At 36.2% G+C, this 17581-nt stretch overlaps 1 protein-coding gene across 1 annotated transcript in view; it reads right to left on the reverse strand.

The window, feature by feature from the left end:
- Positions 1–2268: 2268 nt before the first annotated feature.
- LOC127191661 (Putative N-acetylated-alpha-linked acidic dipeptidase) overlaps positions 2269–17581 on the reverse strand; it is a 56357-nt gene continuing 41044 nt past the window's right edge. The window contains exons 13-19 of the mRNA XM_051148874.1: positions 17220–17287; positions 14190–14281; positions 13212–13302; positions 7405–7669; positions 6991–7072; positions 5383–5475; positions 2269–2530 (exon numbers count right to left, since the gene is read on the reverse strand). Coding sequence (XP_051004831.1) covers positions 2341–2530; positions 5383–5475; positions 6991–7072; positions 7405–7669; positions 13212–13302; positions 14190–14281; positions 17220–17287 — 881 coding nt within the window. The 3' untranslated portion in view covers positions 2269–2340. The remainder of the gene's footprint in view (positions 2531–5382; positions 5476–6990; positions 7073–7404; positions 7670–13211; positions 13303–14189; positions 14282–17219; positions 17288–17581) is intronic.

The raw sequence follows: 17581 nt of genomic DNA on the forward strand, positions 1-17581 counted from the left end.
TTCTCTGTTTAGCTCTGTACCCCATTTTAAATTGGGTTATTTGTTTTGATGGTGTTTAATTTCTTGAGTTCTTTATATATTTTGGATATTAGCCCTTTGTCAGATGTAAGATTTGTGAAAAATCTCTTCCCAGTCTCTAGGCTGTTGTTTTATTCTCTTGAAAGTATCCTTTGTCTTACAGAAACTTTTCAGTTTCATGAGATCTCATTTAGTAATTGTTGATCTCAGAGCCTGAGATCTGTTCTGTTCTGTCCAGATGAACTCAGGGCATTTCCCCCACTTTCTCTTCTAACCAGATTTTGTTCTTTCTGTTTTTTATGATGGCCTTTAGTCATCTTGCTGTCTCTGGCATTGGGTGGTAGTTTCTAGTGTCCCCTACAGGTCTTTGTGTGCACCTCATAACTGATGTGGCTACAGGATGAGACTCCTCACCTGTGGAGATCAGGGAACCCTTCCTTTGATCAGACAGGTGATGTGTGTTCAGATCCAGGAACTCTCTATGGATTGAGGGGTGTGACCTGAGGGCAGATCCACCTGTGTTTCACACTGCAGGGTCTCTTCTGGGCCAGAAGAACCAGACACTGGTGTCTTTCAGCCCACTGCTTGGTCAGAGACAAAGAGGGAGGGTACTATGCACCTGCAGGCATGTGGCTAAGGTTGGGGACCACTCCTTCACCTGTGCCTGCTTAGACCCAGAAACTCTCTGTGGGTTGGTCTGGTGACCTGAGGTCAGATCCACCCCTGCTACACACCTTGTGGGATCCCTTGAGCTAGCAGACCCTGATGCTGGTGCCCTAAAGCCCATAGTTCAGTTGGAGACACAGAGTCTGACAAGTAGAGCACAGATGCAGCTCACAGGCAGGCATTCAGACTCTGGGGCCTATGCACAGGCCTGAAGGGACCCAGGGACTCCTCTGTGGACCAGCTGGATGGCCTGATGCCAGATCCACCCATGCTCCATACAGCGTGGACCCCGCTCACCCAAAATACTGTGGCTCTGGTGCTCTTTAACTCCCAACCCAGTCCCTCAGCTCAGTCCTGCTGATCAGACACAATGCATGATCAGTGCTGTCATTTTGGATCTCAGTTTGCAAATATTTTCTTGAGAATTTTTATACCTATGTTTATTAGAGAGATTGGGTCTGTAATTCTCTTTGTTAAATCATTATGTCATTTGGGTATTGGGTAGACTCTTATTTTTTAAAAATTGGGAAACAATCCTGTTTTTTCTATGTTGTGTCATAATTTGGGGAATAGTGTCATTATCTCTTTGAAAGTCTGGTAGAGCCAGGCATGGTAGCACATGCCTATAATCCTATCATTCAGAGGGAGATTGATTTCTGTGAGTTTGAGACCAGCCTGGTCTACAAAGCAAGTTCAGGACAGCCAAGGCTACATTGAGAAACCCTCTGAAAAGCTGAAGAAGAAGAAGAACAAGAAGAACAAGAACAAGAAGAACAAGAAGAAGAACAAGAACAAGAAGAACAAGAACAAGAACAAGAAGAACAAGAACAAGAAAGAAGAGGGGGAAAAGGAGGATGAAGAGGAGGAGGATGAAGGATGGAAGGAAAGAAGGAAGCAAAGGAAGAAAGGAAGAACAAAAAATAAAGTCTAGCAGAATTATGTACTAAAACCATCTGCCTCTGTGCTTGTTTTGCAGCCATATGTACTGAATTTTATAAATAAAAAGGAAACAATAAACATAAAATTCAAGACCATCACCACAACCAAGTACATGGTTACTGAGATTACAAATGTTAATTATTAGGTGTGCATATATGTTTTACACAGGGTTCATAAAATGAAACTTTTCTTAATTTGAAATAATTATACTTTATAATGATAAGGATTGCGAGAAGTGTTATCTTCTCAGCCTTTGCGTTCCCAAGCAGCATCTAGGTCCCAGGTAGATAAGCCTTGTGCACTATCCCAAATGTGTTCCTTTAATGAAGTGATGCTTGTTTACATTGAAATGAGAGTGTTAGATCTAGGAATGCTGTATTGGAGTTCTGAAAACTATCTGATACTCGCAGATAAACACATCACTATATTAGACTGTTCATCTTAGTTTTAATACTTAATGGAAATTTGAATTTTAGAAATACATTCTGAAATTACAAAGTAAAATTAATCCATGTTTCTTTTTTGATCCACAATGAAACACACACACACACACACATATGCTCATTCACACACACCACACACTTACACACACAAGGATATATGTTCATATATACAGTTATTATACAAAATATTAAAATATCAAACATATATTTTTGTATCTGTACATCCTTCTCATAATAATATTGTAAGTACTCCATATGGACTTTCTAAGTACCCTTAGGCTACTTCTCTCAGAGTCTCTGCTGCAGCTTGCACTGTGAAGGCCGCAATAGAAATCTGTCTCTTCACTTCATTCCAGGCTTTAGAAGGGTCCACTTTGCTATTAATATCAAAAAGTGCATCATAAATCCCTGGGAACGACTCTCCTGCATACTTATTGTGGCTGCTTGGAGCATAGATGATATGCCTGTTGAAGAAACAGATTCCTGTTTATTAGTTGCACAAACAACATACAAGAGAACAAGGAACTATACAGGAGCTGTATTTTATGGATTTAATAAGAGACTTGTTGCCTTAACTTAAAATGCAATAATCTCCTGCTACGTTAACAAACATAATTTTTACTTTTAATGGATAACTGAAAGTGGATCAGAGCTATAAAAATAATATTAACTGTCTTAACTGTTATATTTTAGCTCTGATTTACTTTCAGGGTCAGTACATGAGGTCATTTGGCCACATCAAGAATAGTCATCTACCTATGTCATGCAGAAGAATAAAAACTGATTTATTATGATAATTCCATAAGAATTATGAACCCATGTTTCCCAAAGAATAAAAAAGTTAATAGTAGTTCACAGTAGGTTAGTAATAAACTCTATAATGCTGATGTTAGTGACTTCAGAGGAGAAAACTAATCTGAGAGGAAAAGTGATAAAATCATTAGTCCCATTCAGAGCATCAGCAAGTGATGATGTTTACACCAGATTCCCAGCTGACACGTAGATGTCTTTGTACACTGATATCACAAAATTCATAATTAAGCTTACACCAAACAAATTACTCCATTATTTTCTTAATTCAGCCCCATTTAAGTTCTTAGAGTATAGCACAGTGGTCTAAGCGATCCTAGTGCTCATTTTGTGGTGAACCCCAAGTAGAGTCTTTGTACTCCTCTGAAGCTGGTGAGATGTATATCCATTCTCTGTTTTTCTAGTCTTCCTAACTCTCAACAAAAGGGGCTCAATAAGGCCAGCTTACCCTATTTTAGGGAGTTTTTTTTTTTTTTAAAGATTTATTTATTTATTATTTATACAGTTTTTGGCCTGCATGTGAACCAGAAGAGGGCACCAGATCTCATTATAGATGGTTGTGAGCCACCATGTGGTTGCTGGGAATTGAACTCAGGACCTTTGGACAAACAGCCAGTCCCCTTAACCTCTGAGCCATTTCTTCAGCCCCCTAGGGAGTTTTTTAAAATAAAATATCCCACATTCCACCCATGAACTAGTTCCAAAGGGCAATAAGCCACACTCAGATTGTCACAACAACAACAACAACCCACAATCAGCTCAAATTTCCTGTATCAACTCACTTTCTCCTTGCTGCTGTGACAAAAATACCTCCCAAAATCAACATCAGGAGAGAAGGGTACAGTTTGTCTCATAGTTTAAGGGTATAGACTACTATGGTGGGAGAGACATGGCAGCAGAACTATGAGCCTGCTGAGCATATTGCGCCTATAGTGTGGCAGCAGAGACATGAAGACCGGTGATCCAGACTCTGGGTTATGTCATAATGCCACTGACCCTAAGAGTTCTGAATTTGATTAAACAGTTCCATTAATAATCTCACACCCACATGTTTGTCTCTTACTTGATTCTAAATCTCAAGTAGATTACAAGATTGCCTATCATTGACTCCAACAACTCAAAATGATTCTGAAAATTCTGAGGAAAAAAATGATGGTGAAGGTATTATAGTACTTGATTTCAAACCATTTGAACCTCAGTATCAAAAAAGCATATTACAGAAAACATCACATGGACAGACAGAATAAAAGAGATGGCCAAGAAATGGGTCTTCACATTTAGAAAGATGTCAAAAACATTCATTAAGGAAAAAATATCCTCTTCAACAAATAGTGCTGGATAAGCTAGATAAAAAGCTATTTTTATATCACTGTATCTCATCATGTATTGCAATCATTTCATAATAAATAAAAGACAACAATGTAAGACCTAAAATTATAATATATGTATATATATATATATATTAATATTACAGGGAGAACATTTCAAGATGTAGGTGTAGATACAGACAAGGTCTAAGGCCAAGAATTGACAAAGGAGAGGTAATGAAAATTTAAATATTCTGTGCAGAAGAAAACAATCAACTGAAGGAAACAACAACAAAATTGGAGAAAGGTTTTGCTAGTTAAACAGATGTGGATTGATATCTAGAATATATAAGAAACAAAAGTATTAATCACCCAAGCCTTAAACAAGTCAGTAAATAAATGGGCAAATGAAATAAATACACTGTTTTAAAAACCGAAGCCCTAATATTCAGTAAACATTTTTAAGAAGGCAATCAACATACTAATTATCGTGGAAATTTAAGTTAAAAACAACCTTGAGATTCCATCTCTCCACATTAACTAATATACGAGAGCAAATATTATTGAGGGTGTAAGGAGATGAAGAAACTTACATGATAAGTTGAGATGCGCTTAGCTTACTATGGTAGCTCAAGAAAACTATACATAGAACTGCTAGGTAACTCAGCTGCACCACTTGTGGATTTATGCCTGAAGGACTCTCTATATAGAACAGAGGTAACTACATGTCTGTGCTTATTGTAGTACTATACATTGCAGCCAAATTATATAATCACCTTACATATCAATAAATTAATTAATGGAAAAGGAAGTGGTCTATGCACATAATGGAGATTTATTTAGCCACCAAGAGGCATCAAATTGTGCTGTCTGCTAGAAAATGTGTGAAAATATAAATCATCATATTAAATACAAGAAATTATACACTGAAGGGCAAATTCATATCTTCTCTAAAATTTGTGTCCTAGAATCCTTAAAAACCCTTAGAAATAGAAGGGGCACTGGAGGAATGAATGAAAGTGGCATGAAAGACAAAGTACATGGTATGTTTGAAAGAAATTGTTTGTGTACAGCCTAATTGTCTGTGCACAGTGAGTATAAATCACTAAAAATATTAAAAAAATAAACATACCATAATATTTTTACACCAAGAAAACAATTTTTAAATTGATATTACATTGTAGAATCATTTTCCTCACCTGTAGAAAGGCCTGCCTGGTAACCCTAAAGGATCAATGAATGCACGTTCCAGATACATCAGCTGGTCATTCATAATTCTCAGTGATATGGGGCTAAAAGGAAATTAATAAAGTCATACCTTCATGAAAATATGAACACTGGCTGGCACACTAAAAGTTCATAGCAGAATGAATTTCACTGATCTATTTTAAATCATTGAACCATGTAAATTAAGTATATCGTAGCATTATACAAACTAAAGAGGTACTTATGTATTTAGAATTATTCTAACAATAATTAGTGAAAGATGAAGCCATGAATTTTAAAAAGATCAAAGAGGGTTATAGAAAGATTCAAAGAAGGATGGGGAAGGGGAACACGATCTAATTATATTATAATTTCAAAAACCAAATTAATAAATTGAAAATAAATATCAGCATGCATAATCATTATATTACAGAAGTCCTATAAAAACTATTCTACTTAAACAACTCTGAAGCAGTAACATGCTGGTGGGAAAATGTAATACTGACTTTGATACTAATGAAATGTAATAAGCCTGAGTTTGTATTCACTGTCAAAATTAGAGAGCCTAAGAATCTACTAACAAATTAATTTCAATATTGAAATGTGTAAATCTATTAATTTCTATCAAATTTATGCAAATTACCAATATTTAATTCATGACAAGGTATAATATTCTTTGTACTAAAGAAAAATCTGTCAAATATACCATTCTTATTCTATATTTCTGTCAGTATTCAAATATAATTTGAATGTTTTTGCAAATTTCAAATTCCCAAGGGATAGTGTGGGGTTAAAGAAGAGGTTGTAATTTTAAATAAAACGAATCAATGGAATTAAAAATCTACCAAAAAAACTATGGATAGCTCAACAATGAATTACTGAATTCAGTACTCTAAATATGTCCTGATATATATAATTAGTGAAAATTGTCATTCTATTAAATAGTCTTGTTTTATCCATTAATTTATCCATAGCTTCATTTTTACATTGCTTTTAATAATAACATGAAATAGTCCCTTACTTTTGTTTATGCTTTTATAGTAAGTTTTTTTTTTTTTTACCTCAGAGAAACCTTACACATTATACGGAGTTATAACTCTAATTCAAAAACTAAGGATAACTTTGGCAAAATTTATTGTTTCACCATGAACAGGGGCAATATTGTAAGATTTCTCAAATTTTGTTCATGATTTTGGTTTTTACACAGAATTAATCCTATTTGTTCATGACTTCTAAAAATAATGACTTCACAGTAGTTATTGTTCTTGATAAATTATTTCTTCAGCTGGAGGTGGAAAGGACGGTCTGTGTGTAGACATAATGACTTCAAGCAGACATGGAGAAGAACTCTTCAAGAACAAAATAATCCACTTGGAGATTCACGCACGGTGAGTGAAAAAAAGCAACAAATGAAACAAAAACATAATTGAGTCAATACTAAAGCAGGTAAGTTTTTTCTCATACACTGCCATCCAGTTGCAATTCATGTCAGAAATAAAATCTCTGAGTGACACACACAACACCGCATAGGGTATATTAGAGTGAAGACAGAAATATGAAACCATTTCCAAAGCTATTTCTGTGACAAAAACATGACATACTTGCTTTTATCTAAGTCTTGAAGTCTCTGATTAAACTTGGATGCAATTTCTGTAAAGTTATTTACTGCAGAAAACAGTGGATCTGAAATGGAAGTTGAAAGTATCAAAATACTTGAGGGCGTTATTTCCAAAACAAGTAAGGTGCCAATGCCTGCAGTCTCAGAACTCAGGAAACTGAAGCAAGAGGATCACTTCAGCCCAGGAGTTTAGTATTTAGCCAAATACCCCTACAGATATAGAAACAATATAGAAAAGAATTTTTAAATTTTTATTAGGTATTCTAACATTTTTGATCTTCTATACAATTAAAAACATATCTTGAGAGAAAAAGAATATCTGGCCCAGTATAATAGAAATAACATGAGAAAGCAGTAGAAACACAAGAGTAAATTTGAAAGATAAATTGCAACATACCGAATGATACCGTGTATGCCTTCATCTCTTCTGGGTGCTTCAGTGAAATGTTGTAGATGTTTTCTGCATGCTTTTTCAGAGCTACAGCATATCCCAGACAGTCAAAGGGAAGCACGATAGAATTGGCCAGTTCAAATACCATCCCTCCTCGAACCTTGGCCACAGTGAGGTGGCATTTAAATGTTGGATCATAAAATTTTTCTACCAACTCATATGTTTCATAGACACTGTGATAGAGTGGATAGCTGCTGACTTTGTTTGTTTTCTAAAAGGAAAAATAAGAATGCATCTCTTTAACATAGCTCATAACAAGACCCACAGCATGGTATTTACTGTGTATTATTAAGACTGTTTGGTCAATGAAAGACAGGGACCATGTAAACTTAGAAACTTAGAATTTACTAAAGGAATACTGTAGGCATGTGCAATGAACTCACATATATACATAGTACAAAAGCAAATGTGAAAACATTTCTTGGGGGACAAAATATCAGAAATGTGGAAATGTGTTGAGATTCCAAAGAAGAACTCTATGTTGCTGCATTAGAAGATAAATTATTTTAAAAGAAAGTTGGGGAAATATTAAACACAAGAGAAGCTATATTACAAAGTAAAATATAGGTGAATATGCCAAACCATTTATCACTAAAAATCTCACAGAAAACGCTCTGAGAAACAGCATGGCAAAGTGGAGAAACCAAGTATTAAGGACCCTAATAATGAACTTGGAGACATACTTAGGACAAGAAGTGATGCTCATAAAAGCACAAGGAAAGTTACATATGTGAAAATTAAGGAAATTTCCCACGGTGAACTGCTGAATAACATCTTTCATCTTGTTTCAATTTGTTTCTCTTTTACTGACATAAAGAACATTATCATTTACAATATAGTGGCATCTAGGGAGCACGTATTTAAGTGTCAGAGGGTCAGAGACTACAGAACCAGTAAGTAACCTGGCAGTTGTCTCCAGAACACTGATGTCAGTGTTTCCTGGACAGGAGGAGACATCCCAGGAGCTGGAGACACACAGTTCCTACAACCCCGAGGCTGACTCCAGGGTCCAAGAGCAGGTTTACAGCACTCTCAGCACTTTCTGCCTGTCCTGTGCTTTCCACCAGCCTGGGTGCTTTCTGCCTACTTGAGTGCACATCCACAATTCCAGGTGACCAGAAACCAGACCTCGGATTCCCCCCACTTCCCAGAGGGCAGTGCTGGACAATAGGAGCAACAGAGTCCTATATCCAAGAGGATGGAGGCCAGCTAAATCTGAGTGCCAGGAGCCATCCTAAAGAGTACTTTGGAGTCCAGGCACTTCCAGATCCAGCCTTCAGTTCAGATCTACTAGTTGTCTTAAGGAGTCCTGTAGGACCTCACTGGATCACAAAAGCCCCAAAATTTCTAATTTCCTGAGAACAAACAATCATAGCCATGGACAGCCAGATGGCTAAAAGCCAACATAAGAAAACAATTAACGAAAACCAGGGCAATATGTCTTCACCAGAATCTCACCCCCAAAACACTAGATGTTCCAATGAAATGAATGATTTTTGATAGATACGACTTACCAAAGAATAATCAAGATTACATAAACAATTTAAATAGACCTATAACCCCTAAAGAAATAGAAGCATTCATTAAAATTCTCCCAACCACAACAAAAGCCGAGGGTCAGATGGTTTTAACACAGAATTCTATCAGACCTTGAAAGAAGAGCTAATACCAATCCTCTTCAAAGTATTCCACAAAAAAGAAACAGAAGGAAAATGCCAAACTCGTTCTATAAAGCCACACTCACCCTGATACCTAAGCCACACAAAGACTCAACAAATAAAGAAAATTTCAGACCTATTTCCCTTATGAACATTGATACAAAAATACTCCATAAAATACAAACCACTTCTAAGAGCTCATCAAAATCAAAAATACCATCCACTATGATCAAGTAGGCTTCATCCCAGGAATTCAGGGATGGTATAACATACAAAAAATCCCTCAATGTAATCCATCATATAACAAACTGAAAGAAGAAACCCGTGATCATCACATTAGTTTCTGGAAAAGCTTTTTACAACATCCAATACTCCTTCATGTTAAAAGTCTTGGAGAGATCAGGGATACAAGGAACATACCTAAACATAATAAAGGCAACAGACAGCAAGCCAACAGAGAAACCCAAAGCAATCCTCCAGTAAAATCAGGGACAAGACAAGCCTGCCTACTTTCTCCATATCTCTTTGATATAGAACTTGATGTTCTAGCTAGAGCAATAAGAAAACTAGAGGAGATCACGGGGATATAAGTTGGGAAAGAAAAAGTCAAAGTACTGCTATTTACAGATTATATGATAGTATACATAAGTGACCCCCAAAATCCTACCAGAGAACTTCTAAAACTAGTAAATACCTCCAGCAAAGTGGCTGGACACAAAATTAATTAAAAACAATCAGTAGGCCTCCTTTATACAAAAGTTAAACAGACTACAAAAGAAATTAGAGGAACATCGCCCTTTACAATAGCCACATATAAGATATCATAATGTAACTCTAACCAAACATTTGAAAGACCTATATGACAATAACATCAAGTGTCTGAAGAAATTGAAGAAGACATCAGAATATGGAACGATCTCCCATATTCATTGATCAATAGTATTAACATACTTAAAAGGACCATCTTACCTTAATTAATCTGCATTTTCAATGGATTCCCATCAAAATTACAATACAGTTTATTATAGACATTAAAAGAGCAATTCTCAACTTCATGTGGAAAAATAAAAGACCTAGGATAGCTAAAACAGTCCTATACAATAAAAGATCTTCTGGAGATATTACCATCTCTAACTTCAAGCCCTAGTACAAAGCAGTAGAAACAAAATCATATGGTGTTGGCATAAAAACTAACAGGTTGATCAATGGAATCAAATAGAAAGCTCAGAAATAAACCTATACAGCTAGGGACATTTTATTTCTGAAAAAGGAGCCAAAGCCATACAATGAAGGAAAGAAAGCATCCCAACAAATGGTGCTCATCTAACTGGATGTCTACATGTTGAAGAATGTAAACAGATTCACATTTATCTCCCTGTGCAAAACTCAAGCCAAAATGGATCAAAAACCTCAAGATAAAACCAGATACACTAAACCTTTTAGAAAAGAAAGTGGGGAAGAGCCTTGAGCTCATTGGCACAGGAGACTACTTCCTCAACAGGACCAACAGCTCAGGCACTAAGATGAACAATTAATAAATAGAACTTTGTGAAACTGAAAAGCTTATGCAAGGCAAAGGACACTAGCAATGGGACAAAATGGCAGCCTACAGAAGGGGCAAAGATCTTCACTAACCTTACACCGACAAACAAAAAACTGCAATTTTAAAATGAGGTACTGAGATAAACGAAATTCTTGACAGAGGAATAAGAGAATGGCAGACAAGCACCTAAAGCAATGTTCAATGTCATTAGTCATCAGGAAAATACAAACCAAAATGATTTTCATATTCCATTTTATACCAATCAGAATGGCTAAGAACAAAAATTCAAGTGACAGCACATGATGGAGAGGATGTGAAGCCAGAGGGACACTCCTCCTACATTGCAGATAATAGTGAAAACTTGCACAACCACTTTGGAAATCAATCTGACTACCGTCACAAAATTGGGAATTGTTCTATCTCAAGATCCAGCTATACCACTCCTAGGAATATACCCAAAAGATGCTCCGAAATACCACAAGGATACTTGCTCAACTATGTTAATATCAGCTTCTGAAGTACACGGAGGGAGGGAACTAGTCAAGAGAGGTGGTTGTGAGGGGCACAGGGCTTGGAGGGAGAGAGGAGGAATAGGCTTGAAGAGAGAAATGAAATCAATGGGCTGACATCTCTATGGCAGTGTAGGTTCCCGGGAGTCTATGGTGGTGGCTCTAGCTGAGCCTTCTAGCAGAGGAGATATGGAGCCTGTAGTGGCTACCTCCTGTAGCCAGGTGAAACTTCCAGTTGAGAGAGAGGGACACAAACCCACACAAAACTTTTGACCTCGCCAATTAATGACTAGCCCAGCTTGAGTTGCACGCCCCCCTCAAAAAAAGACCACCACTGACACTAATAATAATATTCTGCTATATTTTCAGACAGGAGGCTAGCATGACAGTCATCTATCTGAGTGGCTTCACTCACAAGCTGATGAACACAGATAAAGAGACCTATAGCCAAGCATTAGGTGGAGTGTGAGGAATCTTGTGAAAGTGTAGGAAAAAGGATTGAAGGGACTAGAAAAGTTAAAGACACCACAAGAAAACGTATACAATCAAATAGCCTGCACCCATATGGGCTCAAAACTGAACCACCAACCAGATAGCATCCATGGAATGATTCTAGGCCCCCACACACATGTAACAAATTTACAGCTTAGTCCTCAAGTGAGACCTCTAACAACAGGAACAAGGGTTGCTTCTGACTCTGTTGCCTGCCTTTGGATCCCTTTTCCCTAGCTGGACAGGTTTTCCTGGACACAGTAGAAGAAGATGTGCACAGTCTTATTTGATATGAGATGGTGGATTGATACCCAGGGGAGCTTTCCACTTTTCTAAGAAGAAAGGGAGTGGAGCACAGGGGAGGTAAAGGGGGGATTAGAGGGCTGGACAGGGAGGAAGAGGAAGGGAGGTGGGGGGGGGAAGGAAATGGAACTTCCTACCAGGATGTTAATTAATCAATTAATTTTTAAATAGTGGCAGATGGGTCGTGAAAACACAATGAGGCCTACAACATCAATTTATCTGGGCTGATAGAGTTTCACAAAGACTGAGCCACCAACCAGGGAACATACATGGGAGGGACCTAGGCACCCTACACATATGTAACGGATGTGTCCCTTGGTCCTCATGTGGGATCTCTGACATCAGGGGCAGGAACTGCCTCTGACTATGTTGCCTGCCCTTGGATCCTGACTGGACTGCCTTGTCTAGCCTCAATAACAGAAGTCTTACTACAACTTGATATGCTAAGGCAGGTTGATATCCTTGAAGGTCTCCCCTTCTCTGCAAAGAACAGGAGATCACATAGTGGGAGGGGAGAGGAGAGGGAGGGTCTGGGAGAACAGTAGGGAGAGGAAGCTGTAAATAGGATATAAAGTAAATAATTAGTGAGAAATAAAAGGAACGAAAATAACCTATAATTTTGTTGTAGTATGCCAATGTTCTTTAATTGATGATCAAGTAATAGACAAAATATTTTCAGGTATTGATTATTTTGATTAATTTTGAGTGAAAAGGAGGGAAGATGACCCCGACTAACTTTAATGATGAAGTGAATATTAAGTCATATTGAGTCACCAAATAAATGTAGCAGAATACATTTAAGGCACCCTTTCTAATGCTGAGACCCTTTAATAGAGGATGCCATTTTATGGCGACCCCACTCACAAAACTATCTTTGTTGCTACCTTTAAACCGTAACATTGTTATTATTATGAATCCTTATGTAAATGTCTGGTATGCAGGCTGTCTGACATATGGCCCCTGTGAAAGAGTCATTTGACCCACAAAGGGTACAATCCCATGGGATGAGGACTGACGACTTAAGGGAAGCATTGTGTTCTGTTTTGCAGAAAGCAGTATAAGTTCCAACTGGAAAATGAATAGAGGCTCGTGGTAATAGAGGCAAAAACCAACCAATCAGACATCTCTATTTTGCTTTCCAACCCTTTATTTCTATTAATGCCTGGGGTACTTTTTGAAGTAAAACATATTAATTTAGTTAAAATATATCTATATTTAATCCTTAAGAATTCACTAATTTAGACTTACCCAATTTTTAGTATATCGGGCTCTGCCTGAAGCTATTCCAAGTCTTTGGAAAAATACTTCAAAGTCATTGCCAGACCCGAGATTGCTAATTCTTTGAAAGATAAAATTAGTAGAATTAATTCAGAGAACTTTGTTCATTGCCTAAAGATCAATGGTCAAATACTAAATTCAGACTATACTAATACAAATATAAGAGCCTTAGACATACAGTTGAAATAAGATACTGAAAAATGCACTTCCTGTATAGTACTCTTTTATGGAGGAGCACTTTGATAAATCACAGTTTATTTCAGAGGTTGGAAAATGCTTTCAGTTAAAATATCCATTTTTTCTGTTTCTGTCATAGAAGCTACTGAAAGGAATCAGCCATATTCATATAATTAGGATATAAACTGTTATATTATTTTAAAATATTTGCACTGCAGATGTCTAGCTCTACAAACTATTGAGGTATTTATTTCCCTTCTCTTGCATGTAAAGATACAACCACTAAGTCATAGTTATAATACTATGAGAGTAAACAAAATATTTGTAAATAGCATGGCATTCAGTAAAATGAATAACTATAGACTGATAAGTTATAGATATTTGAAAGGAATTGTGTTCCATCTTCTCTATTGTGACTTTAACACTGGCTATGTACAAGTATCTTGTATTCTCCTAGGCACCATTGTTATCCCGTTTCTTTAAATATATTAGTTATTTTTCAAAGTATAATTTGAAGGGCCCTTAATATTAGAAGCTTGGTTGCTGCCTCTTTCACACGGTTTGCCATAAAATCAATTTTGAAACCCTCAGATTTAATTTCAAAACCCATGGCAATATTTTACTATAAACCTAAGCACTGGGTTTATTATGTCCAATGTAAAAGCATTTTGAAAGTTACTTCTTACTAACAACTGAAACAAATGCACTCTCATTTCCAGAATAATTCACACATCAACCAAACTTGGTAGAATACCTGAGTTGTTTGTGTACCTGGGCATCCCAATGAACTCGGGGGAAGGACTCTTTTCTGTCCAGCTGTCATAAAGAGATTTGCCTTCAAAACCTTCATCCGGACTTTGCAACTACACAAGTTATAAACAAGAGAATAATCACAAAACTGATGCATAAGCTTAATGTCCTTTAATGAGAAAGTAAGAAATTCAACTACATTTCAGAAAACAAGAGATGAGATCTCTATGTTAGAAGGTGCTAAGAATTCTGCAGCTTCTCTGTAGTGCTTTCCTGGTATGCTGTAGGCTTTGGCTTCATTGTCAAGCATAAGGATTTGAGAATTACTATAAGAAATTTATGAAGGGAAAATATCTATACATTTGTAGGTGAAAGTGTGAAGATGTGAGGCACATAGAAAAGAATTCGTCAAGTTATTTGTAAACCATTGTCTGTGGAGAACAATCATAGACCAGTTTTCCTAGATCAAAGAAAACTATTCTCAAAACCATATAATTCTCCTACTAAGAAAATATTCCAAAGAAAGAAAGAAAATTATTCCTGCTGCCACTGCCTCTTGTCTGTCAGATTACAAAAGTCTTCAAGACATATACTGAAATCATTAAACACCATATCCAATTAAATAGCATAATGCAATGTAATTAGTGGTTTGTGTTTTTTTAATTGATTGTTTTTTTGTGAATGTTCTAACACAAGGATTGAAAAGCATTTTCTGCCTTATGGGTGAAAAACATAAAGGAGTACAACATGACCAATTATTGAATTTTAGAATTAGAATATATAAAGTTCTACCATGGATATTTAATAATCTGAGCATCACTAAGGTTCTATTGTAATTTAGATTTAGTGAAAGAATTTGGAGAAAAATTTATTTCAAACTTAATAACTGTCAAGTGTAATACCTTTCAATAAGATCAGTTTTTAAAATATTAAGTACCTACATCATTTAAACATTTTTATACAAAGCTATACAGCTCAATGTACTATATTCTGTTACAAATATATCTGTAAATAATTATATGTACACTAATTAGATTTCTATAGCAGAAGAAGAGAACTAGAAGATATATCAGCATCTAACCTATAACATAGGAGTAAAGAAACAAAATATTTTACTGACATTTTAAAATTCATCCTCTATTTTCTTAAGAAACATATATTTTAAAGTATACACTGTATTATTAAAATTATCAGTCAATCAAATAAACATTTTTAGATAACTGCAAAAAAAATCTCCCCAAACAAACAAAAAACTTTCATGAATCATACATGTTAACCCTGGTCTAGCAGTGTTTTTATGGCTGTAGAGGCAGGTCACTAATTCAGAAGAGGGACAAAACAAACAGCTAAGCTTCCTCATTACTTAACTTAAATGAATGGACAGTGAGAATACTCAGAAATACTAGGTGGAGGCATTTAAATTTTACATGCTACTCAGTAACTGTTAAAACTGCATGTAAATGAAGCAGATATTAATAATGATATAAAATTTCTAATTAATATATTTTCTGTATCTCTAGAACTAATCATGTTTCCTAATTGAATTCCATGTTTTGAATATAAAGCTTAGTGGCCTTATTTATAGTTCCTATCTGAAGGAATTGTGGTTTTCTTAGAAATTCATTTGAATTGGTAAGTATGTCGACGATCAGGTTTTCTGTCTTATGTTTGGTTTTTGCAGTACATTCTCAGTCAGTCTCAAAAGTCTGTCACATACTAGAGTGACGGTACAACTCCTGTAACCCCAGCAGTCTCGGGGCTGAGAAAGGAGGATCTTCACTACCTACCAAGACTTTTTTTTAATGCTTCAAAGAACACTTTATTTAATTTTGGCATATGCATTTATATTATTATACATAAATAAGAAATACTACTTAAATAAAAATGAATAAAAATTTAAATTGAAATTAAAGAATAATACAGCAAGAAGAATCACAAAACCATCAGGAATTACATGAATGTTACATTCTTGGTGTTTTGGCTAATTGTATTTGGCCACCTTGTAGAGAACATCTTTCCTATCTTGGTGTTTCTATAATTCTGAATGAGAATCTATATCTATCATATCTCATCTCTGCCAAATTAAAATATCTATCTAGACCTAAAATTATCTTAACCCCTAAACAACTGAGGTTACTACCTTAAAAGAGACTTTCACTAGCCATGTGAAAGGTGGTGGATGCTTTTAACCCAGCACTCAGGGAAGCAGAGGCAGGTGGATCTCTGTGAGTGCAAGGCTAGCCTGTCCTACAAAGTGTGTCTAGGACAGCCAAGGCTACAGAGAGAAACTCTGTCTCAAAAGTCAGAAAAGGGGGGAAAAGAGAGCCTTTCACATAGAAGTTTAGGCAGTGCCCCCAACCAGCTTTGGTATCTGTTACTTCTAAAAGGAAGAGGTGTCATGTCAGACCCTCTTGATAAGGCTACAGATTGGGGTCCAAAGCAAAAATTAAGAAGGGATCTATAAAGCATCACCTAGTCTTTGCCTCAAAATGGCTGCATTTTTGCTTAAGACATTCAGTTCTTCCTATATCATGAGCTATCTGATTTTACCATACAGGGGCGTGGGGCATAAAGCAGTTATAGAATAAAGGAATTAACCTCTAGTTCCAGCTACTGTGTGACTTCAGTGCCTGCTTTATAATGTGTTTCCTCATGTTCTTTCTTTTTCTTATGCAGCAAGATTTTACTATTTAAGTTCTCTAAAGTTTGCAAGTCAAATATTACCCAGGAATATGTGATGTAAGATGACTGATTACATATTTCTTTTATTTATACACTTTATTAATTATTTTGCATCCTGGTCTTAACCTCCTCCTCGCTCTCTCCCCAGTCCCACCCTACTTCTCCGTTTCCGTTATCCCCTCCTAAAGGCTGCATCACAGAGGTGCAGGGATGGCATGTAGTATATTGAGAAACTGTTGGTTAGCTGTGAAAGTTCGAGGAAGAACAATATGTCATGAGAAAAAAAGTTGGCTATAAAAACTATCAATTTATAAAATAATAATTGCACTGTAAAAATATCACTCTGGGATGGTGTTTCCTTCTTTTTACCTCTTTTGTTAAGTTGTACACTAAGCTGTGCATCAGAGGTGTGCAATCCACTCTTAGAGTGTAGTTTCCTGAAACGGAAGGAAGGGGTGGAAAAGTTTATTTGTTTTGTGTCTGTTATTCATTTATTCAACGACTATTACTAAACATTCTATATAGTTAAGTATTCTTTCAAACATGCGCTTAATTAAATAGCCCTCGATCTTAAGCTATGAAAACCAACTTCTTTGACACTGACACTGTTAAAACTTGCCCTGAGGCTGGGGAATTAAACAGACAAATTTTTACTTTCCTCTCCACCTGAGAACTCTTCTTTAAGGTTTTGGCAAATATTGTTCCCTCAACTTGAGTCAGTGTTCTATATC

Source organism: Acomys russatus, chromosome 7 (assembly GCF_903995435.1).
Source record: "Acomys russatus chromosome 7, mAcoRus1.1, whole genome shotgun sequence".
Taxonomy (NCBI): Eukaryota; Metazoa; Chordata; class Mammalia; order Rodentia; family Muridae; genus Acomys; species Acomys russatus.